The 17,426-nt window shown below is 44.5% G+C and overlaps 1 protein-coding gene across 1 annotated transcript; it reads left to right on the top strand.

Annotated features, from left to right (window-relative positions):
- The first annotated feature begins 811 nt into the window (after positions 1-811).
- Positions 812-9,010, top strand: TNIP2 (TNFAIP3 interacting protein 2). Its single transcript, XM_053976644.1, has 6 exons — positions 812-1,349; positions 3,547-3,852; positions 5,593-5,676; positions 6,211-6,492; positions 6,860-6,979; positions 7,479-9,010. The coding sequence occupies exons 1-6, from the start codon at positions 900-902 to the stop codon at positions 7,758-7,760; spliced, it is 1,524 nt and encodes a 507-aa protein (XP_053832619.1). The 5' UTR covers positions 812-899; the 3' UTR covers positions 7,761-9,010.
- Positions 9,011-17,426: the final 8,416 nt, after the last annotated feature.

Here is a 17,426-nt window from a genome sequence, read left to right on the forward strand (position 1 = left end):
ACCATAGGGGCAGCCAGTAGGCAGCAGTTTATTCAATGTGAAGCAGCTGGTTTTGCTCTCATCAACTCATCCCGAGAGTATAAACACTGGCTGGTGATATGGATTTTGACGACCGAAGATTTTGGTCTCTTCGAGGTCTTTGCTAAGGAAGCTCCTCTTCTACACCTGCACAGGTACGCGGCTTGCGAGGGGGGACGTGCTGCTCTGCCTGGGTCCGGAGCCATCCCCTCGCCACCGATGCAGACGCAACACCAACAGAGGATTGCTGTGCGTTTCTTCTCCTGCTGCTGCTACCCCCGGGGTCGGGGCCGGGGCCGCTCGGGCAGGCGGAGCGGGGAGAGCGGAGAGCCCGAGGGTCGCCGCCAGCGGGGAAAGTCCCGCTCCGAGCCGGGAATTCCCGCAGCGGCGCCGGGAGGACGCGGCGCTCCGGGGCTTTCGCAACGCGGAGCCAGCGCCGCCCGCCAGCCCCCCGAGCGACCCTCGGTGCGCCGGGACCCCTCCTCCCCGTCAGCGCCCCTCCTGCAGCCGCTGCCCGCATTCCCCTCGCCCAGCAGGAACTTCCCCCGTGCCCTCGGAGCCTCCCGATCGCCCCGCTCCCTCGCCCCCAGGTTTCTCCCCCCGCCCCCGGTGCCGGTTCTCCCGCTCGCCCCTGCCGGGGTTCCCCGGGCAGCGCTGCCCCCGGCGCCGTATCCCGCTCTGCCCGTAGGGGAAAGAGCTCTGTGCGCGCCCGGGGTTCTCCCCCGAGGGCGGAGCGCCGCCCGGCCCGGCCCCAGCGGTAGAAAAAAGCAGCAGCACAGGCGGGTCCTGCGAGCCCTTAAAGGGAGCGGCTGCCTCCTCCCCCGGCGGGGAAGGCGGAAGAGCGAAGCCGCTGCCTCGGTTCTGATCCGCTCCGAGGTTTTATGCACCTGTCCGGGCTCCTGCTCGCCCTGGAGAAGGAGCAGAAGGGAGCTGCCCCGGCCATGTGCTCGGTAAGCGAGGCCGGCAGCACAGACCCCTTGGTGACCCGCTTCAGGCAGGTGGAGGAGACGCTGGAGAAGCTACACCGGGAAAACAGGAGCTTGAAGAGTAAAGTGCCTCGGTACAACGCGCTCTGCACCCTGTACCACGAGTCCGCGCAGCAGCTGAAGCACCTCCAGCTGCAGCTGGCGGCCAAGGAGGCGACGATCCGGGAGCTGCGGGGCAGCCTGGCCCGGCAGCGGCAGCTCCCGGCGCCGGGCGGGGATGCGGCGGCGGGCGCGGAGCCGGCCCGCTCGCTGGTGGAGAGCCTGCTGGAGCAGCTGGAGCAGGCCCGCGACCAGCTGAGGGACAGCGAGCGGCTCTCGGCGCGGAGAGTGGAGGCGCTGAGCCAGGTAAGGCCGCGGGGAGCGGCGCAGCATCGGCGCCCCTTTCCGCGCTGCTCCCTCGGGAGCGGGGCAGCAGCGGCGGTGCGGAGCGGAGGGTGCGGGCGCTCTGCCCCCGGAGCGCTCGCTGGGTGCTGCGGGCAGCTGGGGGCGCGCAGGAGCCAGCGCTGACAGCGGGGCGGCCCCGCAGCGGCGGGGGCTGAGCGAGGGTTTGAACCCCTTCGAGCGATGCCCGCTCCAGCCCCGGGTGCCCGAAACAACTCGCCCGTTTGTGTCCAAAGGTAGCGCCCCCTGCGTTCACTTCAAAAAGGCAAACCGTAAAATCTAAACCAAAAACCTAGCATGGCACTATAGATCTTCATGCGACTGTTTTCATAAGGAGAAAGAAAAACAGTAAAAAAACTCCCTGAATTTATTAGATGCAACAATTTTGTTCTCAAAGATAATCAGCTGATGCCATGAATTTTTCTGTGAAAGTGTTTTATTTAAAGTGCTCTTAAAAATGGATATTTGTATTGACAGTGAGGTAGCAGGTTCATATTCGAATAAGCAGCTGATAAGTCTGGAGAGATAGATTAGGGAAATCAGTATCTTTCTTGAAAGAAAAAAACCTGAAAACTGCATCCCTCCCCATCCAGCACAAGTGCTGTTTTGGTTACTGTCATTAAGACTTCCCCAGATTCAGTCTGAAATTCTCAAAGATTTTTAAAGCATTTATTTCTAGATGAAGCTGCATGAAGTCATTTCCAAACTGAGCAGCAGAACTTAAAACTGAAACAAGTGTTTTTGTCATAAGTAATCTCTTGACCTAATGCTTATACAAAACATTTTCCATATATGACACTCACCTAAAATACATATTAAAAAGTTCATGTTTGGAAATTTGTTATAAGATATGATCTCACTGACATTCTGCAGACAGAAGACAAACCCATGGTATCTGAACATATATGAAAGGCTGATGCTGAATATTTTTAAAGGAGAAGTTTAGCATTCAACATGAAGCTAAAGAATGTAAATGTCAATAATAAGAATAAGTGCTGATTATCTATATCAGATGTTAATGTTCATTTCTTGAAAGAATAAAATGCTGTGCCCAATCAGAACGCTGAAATAATTGGCACTAAATAATAACCAAATAAAGAAGACATTTTTGTGAAGCCAGAGGCCAGTGACCAGGGCGACTGACACCTGGGTGACACCAGGGTGACAGTCACCTATTTGCCAGTGCTGGCAAATAGTGTTCCCAGTGATTTACAGCTCTATTAGCACTCCTAAGAACTGGAGTGATAGAGCTGGGATTGCAGCTGTCTCATGGTCTGCACTGGCATCCAGAGATCCTCGATGCTGGAGGAGCAGTGCTGCAGAGGTTTCTGATACCAGCACCTGCTACTTCTTGAGGGTGTGTAAAAATCAGCTTGTTTGTTTACAAAGTCAGAACCAGTGCCTTTCAGGTGCATGGGACTATAGGTGGCTTGCACCAGTCACCAAGCAAAACTCTTCCTTCTCAAAACACATGCAGAGATGTTAATGCAGTGTAGATGATCCCACAGAGCTTCCAATAGGACAAGGAGATGCAGAAACAAGGTACTCAGTTGTTTCCTAGGGGTGTGTCAGACCCCCTCATGTACCTGGGAGTCAACTGTGGCCAAACTAGAGCCACTGCTGCCACATGGATTTTATTTTCTGCTGGTTTGACCTTACCTTACCATTCCCATCCTTTCCTAGGTGGGAAAGTTGCTGTTTTGTCCTTGTGACAGTGCCAGGCAATGAATACACTTCACTGGATTTGATGACTTTACAGTTCCTTTTTTTCCTTTGAGGAAAATCTCTATTATTTGGTAGTTTAGTGTACAGGACCTGTAAGTATTTTTCAGTCTCCACAGTTATTCATCTTAAATTTCTTTGTTTCTTGTTCTTGTTGCTGCTGTATAGTCATAAAATCTTCCTGAATTTTTGCTGCTTGTTCCTCTATTCTACTGATTAGAAAGTGCTTGCATGGCTGCCTGAGCAGTTCTTGATTGATTGATTGATCCAGAAATTCCAAGGTCTTGTGATCATACAGAACTGATTTAGTCTACTTTTTAAGTACTTTGCAATAAGCACAGGAGCAATAAGGAATTACTGCAGTATCGAAGTCTAAGATATATTTTGGCTTTTGACTTTATTTTGCTTTTAAATAACTTCCCCTCCCCCCTCTGTTTAGGAAGTGCAGACGTTGAATCAGCAGCTACAGGAGAAAAATGGAGAGATACAGCAGATGATTAATCAGCCTTCATATGAAAAGGAGAGAGAAATCTTACGACTGCAGAAGACTTTGGCAGAGAGGGAGAAGGCTCAGGCCACCAGTGATGTTTTGTGCCGTTCACTCACTGATGAAACTCACCAACTTCAACGCAAATTAGCATCCACAGCAGAAATGTGTCAACATCTGGCAAAATGTCTAGAAGAGAAGCAAAGAAAAGAGAAGGGGAATTCAGATGACCAGATACCTACAGAAAGATCTAATCAGGTATTTATACAGCTACTGTGTGTGTCTTTAAAGTCTTATTAGCTTCTGAGATGTTAATTACAATATGATAGTTGTAACTGGGGAATGGCCCTTAAAATAATTTCAGGTAGGGTGTTAAGACTGCCATGGCAATGGTAAATAATTCTGCATATATCTGAAATTTATGATGGAAGTAGTTGTCTACCACTTCAACTTTGACCATCTCATCATCAGAGGCTTTTTTTTTCTGAGAGGAGAAGAACTTGAGAGGTTTTGTCCAGCCTCAGCAATTCCATGATCACAGTTCTTCCCTCAATACACAGGAGATAGTACTTGCCTTATACCACCCCTGCTTCTGTGCAGCACTAGATGGTGCTGTGATTTTGAAGCTGATCTCTCCTGATTACTTGTTTAAGTATCAAAATCACAAAACAAAGTAGAGATATTTCAAAGTAGTATTAATGTTAAGAACTCTGTAACATGTCTTCTTGGATCAGGATTTGGCTTTGCACATGTGGTACAGACCTACAGAAAGTTGGTTAGTGGAATATGAGTCAAGGTGTCTTACTTTTTTTTTTTTTTTTTTTTTTTTTTTTTTTTGCTCTGGGATTCCCCCTGGCCTCTGAGTGCAGGGCAATGCTTCTTTTCAGGAGGGATGTTTAAAAAAAAAGCTTCATAATAGGACAGTGTCAGAAATGCTACTGCAGGGCACAAAGAAACACCTGGATTTTGGTGTACTTTGCTAATGTTGAGGCTGTTGAGGCTTCAGTTAAAGTTCTCAGCATGGGGTAAGGGTAGATCATTGTTCTGTTGTTCCAGAAGTCCTGATAGCTGAGAGTGATACATTAAACATTCATTAAACATTCATTAAAATGAGGTAATTCATTAAAACACCGTAAGGAAATAACATTAGCAGTGCTGCCTCTAGTAACAGGTCAGAGCAGTGAGTAGGGTGCTACAGACAGTTCTCACAAAAATGAATAATTCTGACTTATGCTCTTACTGCTACACCGTGGTAATGCTGTTTCCACATGACCACTCATCTGTGCTGTTGTGATAAACTCTGTACATACTCATGTCTGCTTTGTCAAACATCCCAGAAGTGTTTCCAAAGAAAACTTACATTAACGTTACTTGTAAGAAATAGGGGTTCAGTAGATAGAAGAAAAAAGGATTTTTAAGGGACTTGAAGTATTTGGCATTATTGTATTTAATGTGTAATTGAGAGACAGGAAACTTGATTGACTTTGATATATGCAATAAGAAGCTAACCTTGTACAGTGGGGACTTCCCTGTTGAAGAGGAGAAATTTCAGATGCCATTACTAGCTGATTCTAGGGAATTTTGCACAAAAGTGTTCTATATTACTCACGTACACTGGGGTTTTTTTAAGCAGATGTCACAACTGTAAAAAAGGTATCATTTTAGTCAATTACTTAGCAAGCAGGGTTTTTTCCCCTCAGTAATTTCTTCCTAGTACTGGCCAAAATTGACAGTAATAACAAAGCAAGATGAAGGCATATCTGTGCCTTTGTCATGTATTCTCCCACTCCAGACAAGTAGTTTTGGAAAGAGTTTGTGTAAGTTCTTAAATGCTGTTGTCATGAGGTCGATTTAATAGCAGTACCAAGGCTGTAGAAACCTAGATGTATGTCATTACACATCAGATAAAAAAAACATTACTTGCAGTTAACAGCACAGCCAAACAGCATCTGAGATTTTTATGTTAAAGTAACACCTAACTTTATCTGAAAATTACAGCTTTTAGACAATGAAACTTCACTTCAAGCTCTTATCTGCAACTTACAAGAGGAAAACAGGATGTTAAAACAAAAAGTAGCTCACGTGAGTACTTTCATTTTGTTACAGATTAATATTTTTTAGGTATTTTGTATTAGAGTAAATTCTGAATAGATAAGGTCTGGTTAATCTAATTACATGGCAATTACAAAGCAAGACAGTTTTTCTTAGTCCTTTCAACACAGCACATAGTTTTTGTTCCCTTAGCTAAGAACAACTTATTACATAAATTCTAACATACTGGATTTTTGTTGTTAAAAATGCAGTGCAGAAGAAAATTTTAATGTTCCTTCCATGGATCAGTATTCTACCCCAGAAGAACAGCACTAGGCCCACTAGACCCCTCCCTTTCCACATTATTTAATATTGTCCCTTTGGACTGGGAGATGAGAAGGCTGCCCATGAAGAGTCTGCACAACCATCTCCTGCTCTCCTGTACAGTGACTTACCCTCAGGGGTTGAGTAGGCATGTTACATTATCCCCTAGAGAATTTTGATCCTGCAATTATAGACAGCCTATGACAGCTTTGGAGGTTTGTATCTCCCTGTTCTTCATGCCTCTCCTGGATAAATTTTCAGGTGGAAGATTTAAATGCAAAATGGCAGAAGTACGATGCGAGTAGGGATGAGTACGTGAAGCGACTCCACTTGCAGCTGAAGGAGATGAAGTCTCAGCTGGAGCAGCACCACGGAGGAACTCCAGCACAAAGGAATTCTGACCTGATGCACAAGGAGATATTCCGGTTAAACAAACTACTGGAAGAAAAAATGAATGAGTGCATAAAAACCAAGAGAGAACTGGAAGACATGAAGAAGGCTAGTGAAGGAGATAATGAGCGCATACAAATGCTGGAGCAACAGGTTACTAAGTTTCTTTTTCCTAGAGATGGGAATTCTTAGTTTCTTCCCAGACCACTGAAGCCCAAAGGGGAAAAAGGACTTTCTTTTTGGATATTTGCCTGTCTGTGCACAATTGGCTATACAGATACTTAACAGCACAGATTCAAAGGAAACTCACTACTTAAAGAACCCCATGCAGTTCTGCTGGCCTTAATACAGATTATGAAAGATCTGTAAAAGAAATACGAACACCTTTGAAATAAATACACATATGATAGAGAAGATAATACTGAGATGCTGGGAATAAGTAACAAAGGAATCATAGTCTCAGCTTTTCAATCTAACCTGCTCTAATGTATACAATATTAACATAATAATTCTCTTTCAGGTCCTGGTTTATAAAGACGATTTCACATCTGAGAGATCAGACAGAGAACGAGCACAGAGTAAAATACAAGAACTTCAGGCAGAAGTTGCATGTCTGCAACACCAGCTAGCAAGAAAACAGGTAAGAAAGCAGCATGCTCCTTCTTTAATTGAAGCATTCAACACGATTTTGGACTAAAATATACTTTAAAATAGATTTTAAAAATATCTTAGTATTTCTAAAACAGTTTCAGCTCAAAACAGTTTCAGCAGCTATCAAAAACTTAGACTGGTTCATAGTCAGTCTGGTGGAGATGCTTCTCAGTTCAGATGTAATACCCCTTTCCTGTCCCTTTTTCTTCTACTTTTGCATCAACATAGGCAAGGTGAATTCTTAGAAGGCAGAGGACAGCCATGGCTCTTGGCATCTTTAAATTAGCACACTGGCTGTATTCTGTGTTTTGTACAAACCTTCTTTACAACAATATTAATGGCACTGCAAAAACGGATTAATAATTTATTTATTAAAGTCCCCAGATAAATATTTGAGTGCTGTTTCAGATCAAGGTGATAAAAATATCACCCGTTTAAAAAAGTATTTTTGTTGCATCTTTTTCAAGAGCTCTTCTTTCTCTTTCTAGGACTCAAGAGACACGAGTAGTCATGTCAGAGTTCACGCTGGTAACCAAAATCATTTGTACGTTCAGACGAATGTTGAACACCTACGAGGCAACAGCCCAGGCCAGACAGGCACGAGAAGAACAAACTCACAGTCTGAACAAGCTTCTCCTCCTGGGGACAATGGAAACCTGGGATCTGAAGGCAGGGCACAGGGTGAACTCAGATGCCCTCATTGCATGAGGTTTTTCAGTGATGAACGCAGTGATGAATTCCTCAAGCACGTTGCTGAATGTTGTCAGTGACCACACGATGTGAGGGTGTAAGTCAATCACTACTTTTATTGACATAAAACTTGCTCTATACATATATCTCCTACAGTCCTAAAACAGAGTAATTCAAATGGAGAGCTCTGGGGAATTAGGAGGATGAACAATATCTACCTCTTGCTTGATTTTGCCTTCTCTTGGACTGTGTGAAAGGCTTCAAGAGACAGCAAAGTGTTTTTCTGAAGAATTATTTTTGACACCTACAAGGAGGGCAAGTGTAATGGAGATTCTGCTACAAACTAAACTGAAACCTAGTGCAGCTTGACTTTATTTGGGTCTAATTCTCTTCCACAGTCTGACGGCTTGTGAAAAAAATTACTGAACTAGAAATTTTCCTCCTCTTCCAAAAAATGTAGGCTGAAGAACAGGAAGGAATATATTGGCAGAAAATAGGAAAAATCTTATTGTGCTTTATCTGGATTAAAAACAAAAGTGTTTTCTTGACTCTTGAGGCTCAACTTTCAGACATGTCATCTGGAAATCCTTCTGTTTAACTGAAATCAGAAGAAGTGAAGAAAACATAAAAAGGCTGGTTATTGACTAAAACTAGCCTGACTTTTTTGCACAGAAACAAGGTACAGGGATATTTATATTGCCTGTGCCATAAGTATATATCTTACAGATTTGTAAATGTATATTTGTGTAATTATTGTTTGTATACCTATTTGACCTAAGGATTATTTTTATAATAAAAGTGATTGTGCATTTGCTTTACTACAAAAAGGGTCCAAAAAATCTCTTTTGGTGTAAGTATTTAAATGTGAAATAGTGACTATACTAAGGGTTAGTTAAATGTCAGGGTTTCAGATGAGTTATTTCATTACTTTAGTGATAACCAGCTTCTCAGACTATTTTCAAATACATTGAAAAAAAAAAATCACTCCTCACTTCTGAGCGGAAGATTGACATTTCAGAGGCACAGGAACACATTTAACCCCCTACCCTGCCACACACATGTGACTATGTCAATGCTAACTTGAATTTTTTCTTATCCTTTCTGCACTTGAGAGAGCTTCAACAGACAGCAGGGGACTGTTTTGAGGAGGAGTATCAGCAATTAAAGTGTACAAATATAAGAGTGCCACAGGTTTTTGCAGCCTTAGCTCCAGGTGAAGCTGAAATTGTTTTCTCACTGTGTCAGAGCAAGAGTCAAGGATGAGATAGGAAGTAAAGGCCTAGTGCAACCATGGCACTTCATAATTAAAGAAAACTTTGTGTAAACAACACATCTGCTTTCTGCTTTGCTTTGTTCCACGTTCCACACGTCAAAAAAATGTGGATTTTTTTCTGGATATTTCCTTTCCAGGATCCTGTTGCAGACCCAAAGGAAGATGATGGTTTATGCCACTCTTATCTTAGGTGGGATATTACCAAAAGCAATGCCTGGGCCCTTGCATGCAGCAATGGTTACTATTAATCTAATCTACAACTGACTGCAATCTTGTCCTTCACTACCAGCTTGTTCTTCCCAACACAAACATGCAGAAAGTTTTGGGTTTTGTTTTAGTGACCATTTTTCACATTGCCTTTTAAGGTCTTAGAGATCAGATGCAGCCCAGAGAATATAAGCTGAGAAACATGATTAAACTTCCTGTGGCATAAGCTAATCTTGCTTTTTTGACTGTTCTCATTAGACAAGCCTGGTTTACAGCTTCAGTGTTCATCAATATGATAATGCCAGTGATTGATACAACAAAACAGGGACTTGAGTTTTGTACTGATTCACACAAGACTCTTAAAAAAACAAACAGAACAGTAAAGTAAGTTAGATCTTGGCAGTACCTTTTTTTAATTGCATTGAGATGATGACTGCTTTAATATATATCAGAAGCTGAAGTCTGCTATAGGTTTCCATTTATCTTAATCCCTGTGGGTATAGTTGGATAGACTGACCTACAATAAGAAATAATAATTTCTAATAAGAAATAGATGCAGGAATTAGATAGGAGAATACGCAGTACACAAAAATTAATAATGCCTATTCTTGTGGATTTAAATTCTGTGAACTATCCCTAGTCAAAGCAGAGGTTAGTTTCACATTAATCCTGGGAAAGGAGAGCACTTCAGTGCTGGGAAACATGGATATACCTCCAGCAAGGACAACACTGGACCAATAAACAAAAACAGGTGAAGATACAGATCAAGCACAGATTACAGCTACCACATAAAACAGTAAGTGCAATAAATGAGGACTGGCATTTGACTACCTGTGGCATAAATCTAGGACAGATCTGCTGGTTTTCTGTACGAAAATGTGTCTCTTCAGAGCTGTTTAACTTTATCTCTACTTTGGTTTTTGGTTTTTTTTTCCCCAGCTGGTATAAAGCATGACTGTTTCTTGTTCTGGCTTAACCAAGAAATGTTACACTATGACAAACTAGCACTGTCTTACCTGCAAATGTTTGTTGCAGATGATGGGCCATAAACTATTGCTCCTAAGAAAAGCTGTCTGTTATGCAGTGCTTTGACTTTTACACCAAATTCACTGGTAGGTCTCTTGATAAAACACTACACAATCTTTACCTGCCCCCTCCTCACCAGGCAAAGCAAACACACCAAGGCATCCCCAGCAACTGCCACCACCCCCTACCTTCATCAGTCACATTTCTCAGCTTGTAGATCAGAATGTATAAAACCTGTCAGCTCCATTATCCCAACATTGAAGTGAAAGTGGCTGTGAGTTTCCAGCATTTTTGAACCCTTTAAATTAAGAAAAGCTCATTCTGGCCTCACACTGGTGTTCTCTTCTTGTTGGATGGTTGTCCAAACAGAGTGTCTTGCTTGGTTGAATAGCAACAGCAACCCAGCTCGTTTCCTAAAGGAAAGCAATAAAGGCATAATGAGTAAGAAAGTAACTGCATGCAGTGAAAGGAGCTTCAGTAGCATAAACTTTGTGAACTTTCATTATCCATCGGTACACTTGTTCACTGAAACACACATCATCTGTAAAACTGCAGAAAGACATCCTTACACAAGAGACTCTTGAAATCATACAGAAAAACTGTAAGACTATATGGATGGGGCTCAGTTCCTCATTTGCTGTATTGGTAACAAAGGCACCCAAGAGAAATGAACCCTGTTTTCAGGCAAAGGTGATGCCTGTTTAGGCTTCTGTAGATCTCTCATTCAGGCAAGCCCTGCCTGTACTGCAATGGCATGCCAGTACCAGACTGAAGGCAGAGACACTGCAGTTTCACAGAGGCTGAGAGCAGGCAGGATAACTGCCTCTTCTTGTAGGAATGTGTCTTAACATATTAAAAGCTGCCAAGATGGATTTGTCCAATTACCTTCATGATTAGTCCCTTCTCCTAAAATTTCTCCTTCACCAAATGACTGTTCCTCAGTTTTGCTCTGCAAACCAACCTGAGTCCAGACCCAGGGCAACTCAGCTCCTGAAGATCTGTCTCACTTCACCAGCAATGAGATTTTCAGACTGTATAATCTCCTGCTGCTGGCAAGCTTGTTCTCATTTCTTCTGGACCTAATTATAATGCACTTTGCTTGGGATTTTAAAGTAAAGACTGTTTACTAATAACCATGCTGGTTGCCACGCAGAAGTGGCACACAATCATGACAGCAGCTGTAGGGCAACACTGACTCGCTGCATCTTAGAAAATACAAATGCAAGAAGCCTCAGAAGTTGGTCCCTACCCCAAAAGCCTCAAGGGAGAGAAGATCAACAATAATGTTCTTTCCCATAGCATGGGCAGTACAGAGTCTAAAAGGTTTCTCAAATAATGTGCAACTTCTAAGTCCATGTCTGCTTTGGGCTTCAATGATTTAGGATGTCACATCTTCTAAAATAAACCTTAAATGATGCCTCAAGATAAGTGCTCACTAATAATAAAACCAACTACAAGAATAAAATTTGTTCAAGAAGCAGATACCTATGCTCTATGCTTTTTTTTTTAACTTCCATTTCCTGTGGCTTTGCTACATGTGTATATATAGAAAGCAAGGGAAATTCCAAACAAGATGCCACACCATTATACTCAGAACAGCAGTGCTTCTCATTCTAAAAAAGGGAAGTCTCAAATGCTTTTTCTATAAAATCTATGTGAATTCAAAGTATGCTGTAGTAATATTTCATAGTGCCATGCCCCAGTAGCTGTCAGCTGGGACACAGAGGGTGTTTCAGCTAAAAACCTAAAGTGTAAGAAATGCTTATGAAGCACTAGGTCAGCCCAGCAGGACCTCAGCAGAGCAACGGGATATAAGGGTAAGCACTTCTGCCTTCTTACCTGATGCCTCAAATTCTTCTCTGAGGGCAGAACACAGTCCAGCACCCTCACTGAAGGATTCCCTGGAGCAGCCTGTCCTGGGGGTCAGGGCTCCAGCAAGGTCAGCTGGGGATTTACAGGGTGCTGCAGGAACTGCTTACACAGGAGCTCCTGGAGGCACCAACCATCCCAAGTGGCACAGCACTTGTGGCTCCACTCCCACTGCTGCTCAGTGCGTTATTCCCCTTTCTCGTTAGTCCACTTTTTACCCCTCCTTTTACACTTGCTGGTAAGAAGCTGCTGGTGCAGGAACACTCCACAATATGTGAAGGGGGCCAACAGCCTCCCTCAGGAGCTTGAAATCTTTCCATAGCACATGGGGCTCTGGTATGGAGAACACTGAATCAGATGGAGGGTTAAGAGACAGCTGATTTTGAATGGGTGTTTTTGGTGCCTTCTAGAAGTGTGTACTTCACCACACTCAGTGCCTCACCACCCTTCCCCAGACCAACCCTCCAGCACATCTTCTGGAGACCTGACTGATGGCTGGGCAGGGCAGCTGGCTGCTTGTGCTGACCCCCACCTCCTTAGGGTCACAGGAACTCACCTTGCCTGAGGCTTTCACCCTCTCATTTCTGAAGGAGTGGGAGGGAATAAAGAGCAGATGGGGGACCCCTCTCCCCCATCTTGCACTCATCAAATCAGTCTTCATTTAAAAAGGATTTTAATTCTTCTTTTTTTTTTACTCATAGGCAGCTACCTTGGTTACACACACAGGCCCTTTATACAGGAGGGGCAACAGGCAGCCTGGTGTGTGCCCCACCAGGTCTCTGGCCAGCACTGGAACACCTTATGCCTTGCTCAGCTTCTTGGTTCCTGCTGCAGCCAGGCTTCCTTCAGCCATGTCCCAAAATTCCCCTGCACAGCTCAAAAGGGCACATCTGAAGGCAACAGTGAGTTTCTCACTTCCACAGCAGTCTGGACTTGGGTGATACCCAGTTACCTTCTCTGCTGAGACAAGGCCCTACGCTATGGGAACAGGGCCTTGATGGCACCAAGGGCAAGGTCATGAGCTGTCATCTCCCTCCAGCTGTGCCCCCACAGCCCTCCCTGGGCTGTGCCAGCTGCAATTTCAACCAGCCAGGCACCTGCACCCACCCCCTGGGCTGGGAGGAGAGCCACAGGCACACAGACCAGCTCTGGGAGCAGCCCCACTGTGGCTGGTCCTGCTCACAAAACCCTGTTTTTTTCCTGCCCAGTGCAAAGCAGGAAGGAGGTCTCAGACCATGCTACAACAGGGCAGGGGCTCCATCTCTTTTAGGACTCACAGGTGGGGAGGTGAGAGATGCTCAGATCTTGGACTAATTGAGCCCAGCTCATACAACAGGAAAAATGAGCAAAGAAAGGAGCTCAGACACCCAAAAAAGAATCAGCCCTCATTCTATCACTACCACATCTCAGGGAAATTCAGACCTCCAGGGAGGCATGTAAAGGTCCAGAGACTCTTGAGGAAAAAACATCACCTACCAAGAGAAAGTGGGACCCAGTGGGATGTGAAGTGAGTCATGCACACACAGCTGAGCACAGTCCAACAGAGCATCCTACTCCTCATTCCCACCAGTGATGCATATCTAATTTAGCGATCCTCAGCTCCTCTTCTGACCTCGGCACTGAGCACCTGCTCCACCTTCTGCAGGGCCTGTTCTTACCTCTCCAGGTGGAAGGACAGAGCTTGTGTCACTCCAAGGACAGCAGGCAGATGGGAAGCAGACATCTCTGGAGGAAAAGGGCCCTTCCTTTGATCCTGGCTGCTGTCATAAGGGGTGTCTCTATCCTCCAGTCTCTCTTTTCTGAGCAGTCCACTTACCCATTATCAGAGCCCACTTTTGCCCTATTCCAATCCCAGTCAAACACAAAAATGGTTCTTGGTGATTCACCATCAGTTCAATGTCACCCAGGACCTGTGACACTGGTTAGCCCAGCTGAGTGCCTCTAATCACCAAGCTTGGTCCCAAAAGCACCAGGCAATTGCCTTTCTTGCTTCTTCGAGTACCTTTTCTATTAAAGAGATGAGTGGTCACTGAGAGGCATTTCAGCTCGAGCAGTAACATCATCACCTTCTCAGGGCCAGTCTTCTTGCAAGAGAGACACTCCAAAATAAACAGGGCACAGGTGGGGCCTGGTTGGCCCAAGGGGGAGGGGTCTCTGATGGCCCAGGAGGTTTCTGTCATGTGCAAGCCAGAAACAGAGAGGATGGCTCTGGAGCACTTGCCACTGAGCAGAGAGGGTCTGGAAAGGGGAATAAGATATAATTTGTTTTAAAGAAACACCAAGGCAAAGATATGGACTACACCAGGGTGTTCTAGAGAATGAAGTCTGTGGCTGAGACCAGGAACCAATGTGGGGTGCAGCAGCCTTTCCCCTCCTACACAAGATCCACCCTTTGATAGCCAGGTATGGAATCCCCTAAACTCTCGGCATGGTGACAGCTCCTGGGGACAATGGAAAAAATTGCTGAGCACAACTACCTTGTCACCCAAAGAATGAGTGACAGCTTATTTTGTGAATTGTTTTTAGGCTTTGTTTTGTTGCACCTACACACACTGGTTGCATGGCACCACACCCCCTCCTTCAAAATGTCAGTCTTCAACTCCTAACAATAACCACTGAGGGGAAAATAGTGTGTGCTGGCCAGGGTAGCTTCTGTGGAGTGGGGACTGCACTGGTCTGGCCTTTCTCCTCAACTCAGGTTGTACCCACCTTGTTCTAAGTTTCCTCCTGGTGGTATCTTCTTTGACAGACAGTGGGCAAATATTAATTTTTACCTCTGTGGTTTCCAGGTGACTCTCTCAGGGAAAGTTTACTGGAGCTTTTATCTTCCTGAAATGGCAGCAAGACTGAATAACCACTTCCTCTCAGCACAGCTGAGGAACTTGAAACGTGCAGTTGTTGCAAAAGGGTGTGAGGACACTCTGCCTCCTGCCTCTGCCGTACTCTCCTGCGTGCACCAATGTCACCTGTTACACACACTGGGCAGCAACAAGGTTGGGAAACACTTGAGCAGCAAAAGCCACTCTGACAGCCTGGAAAGGCAGGCCAGTGCTACCTTTACTCTTCCCTGCAATCAGCTTGTGCCTTTGCATCCCCAGCAGCTGCCAACAACCTAGATCAGGCAGTCACCATAATCTATACCTGAACCTCTTCCAAAGCCTGGGCAACTGAATGATTTTTGAGCCAAGCCCCAAAAGAATGCCTGCACTATAGGTACTTGCAAATATTTCTGTTTTGCTGCAATAATGCAAAAACAAATAGGAAGAACAGAAAACAATTGTAACAGGGGTTCACAAAACTGATCTCTTAGGTTGCTTCTGTAACTACAGGGGCACATAATGTTCCCAGCATCCACAGAAAAGGGGCCCAATGTGTATAAGAAGTTGGGCATGTGTAACTCTTCAGCAGTTCTTCAGAATCTTTGAGCAGCCCAGGGTTCATGTTCTTAGAAGTGTTAATATTAAAATGGCTCTTGTTTGACTGACTTTCAAAGTTCCAGTCTCCTCTATGCAAATTTCTACTTAAGGAAGGCAAAGAGCTGTCACTTGTTTAAGTTCTCCTTGTCACTTCTTAAGTGGCAACACAGGGGCAACCCTGAAGTGTTTCTACAGATGGTGCCAACACAAACCAGAACAAGCTTTGTGCAAAGAGTGCAACTGTTTTGACATCATACCAATGAGACAGCCCTGTAATTTAATGGAAAAAGCCCTGAGTTGGATACACTAAACATCTCAGCCTTAGGTCACCTGTACAAACACTTAATATTGTCACAAGCTGCAAACTGCACTGAGGCTCTTTTTTCCATAGTTTTCCACATTACTGAACTGTTTACCCCCACTTGGTTTTATACCCAAGTTCTCTTAGCCAGCTTTTGCCAGGACCAGAAGTTCCTTTCACTTGCATTTTTTGGCAGCCAATTTGATGCCCCAGATTTGATGTACCCAGGCTGAAGAGGCTACTCTGGGGCTTGATGCACTGCTGTAGTTTAAGGCTGTGCCCACATTCAGAGATAGCATACTTAAATAATTACAGTGATCATGCAACTTTTTAAGTGCACTATAAAAATAACAAAGCACAGACCCCTACCACATTTGAAAACTATATTGACTAAAAATCCCAGCTATAGAACAAATAGCAAGTGTCCAGCACACCCAGCCCCATCCTATCACTTGTTGTCCACTAACAGGATGTGGTTCACAACATGCCTTACTCAATATATATCAACACAACATTAACACCTATTTCCAAGAAGGCATGGTTTGAATAATGAAAGTTCAGCTACAAACGAGTTCAGGGAGCACCTGTAGTGCAACACCACCTGCAAGTCACCAACAAGCTGTTGAGGGCTTCAATGCACCCAACCAGTACAACCTGTAGCTACACAGCTGTTTATCCTGGTGCAATTACTCCAGTTCCTGATGCAATGGCTCATGAGTCAAGATGAATCTGATCTACACAAGAGGCTGACAGTCAAAGCAAGTAACAAATTCACATTCCAGGGTAAGCAGTCCTTCACATTTGAAAGCCAGAATCTCTTCCAAGTAACATCTGTGGACTACAGGTTTGGAAAATACCACTTTGTGTGTCCTGGAGTTTGGGATTTCCACTCCAGCTCTGCAAGTGAGAGGTCAAAGAGGGAAAAGGATAATAAAAACACAAAAAAAGGCTATAAAAGCTTATGGATTTGGAAGCCAAGACTGACCATAAAGGAAGGGACTTCTAGGAAATAAACAGCAGAATATCTTTTAAGCATCCATTAAATCAATAATGGAAAATTTTGCATGCATGCAAGAGTACTTTAGAGAAAAAGACAAGGGCATGGAGCCAGCACCTAAAGGAAACACAGAAAGAAACTTACTGGAACTTCTGAACAAAGACAACAGGTCTAGGCATGAATTGTTTGCCTAAGCCAAATTTACAACTATCACAGTCAATGGAAAGTTTTCAAAATCCACAGAACAGCTGAGCTTGAGAAGGTCTGAAGATCATGTAGTTCTACATCCCTTACTCAAAGCAGGGCCAGCTGGAGCAGATTGCCTGGGGCTGTGGCCAGTTCAGGTTTTGACCATCTCAAGGATGAAGAGCCCACAAAGTCTCTATGGAACCTACTCCTGGTTCAATCACCCTCACAGTAAAAAAGGTTTTCCTTATGTTTAAATGAAATTTCGCATTTCAACTTGTGCCCCCTTGCTCTGTTTTGTCACTCAATACCACTGAGTAAAGTCTGGATCCGTTCTCCACACTGCCCCCACATCAGGTATTTATATGCATTTGGAAGATCCCCCTGAGTCTTCTCTTCTACAGGGTGGGCAGTCTCAGCTCTCACCTCTCCTTGTTTGATGGATGCTCCAAGGCCTGAACAATCCTGGTG

This window comes from Vidua macroura, chromosome 4, assembly GCF_024509145.1.
Source record: "Vidua macroura isolate BioBank_ID:100142 chromosome 4, ASM2450914v1, whole genome shotgun sequence".
NCBI classification, from domain to species: domain Eukaryota; kingdom Metazoa; phylum Chordata; class Aves; order Passeriformes; family Viduidae; genus Vidua; species Vidua macroura.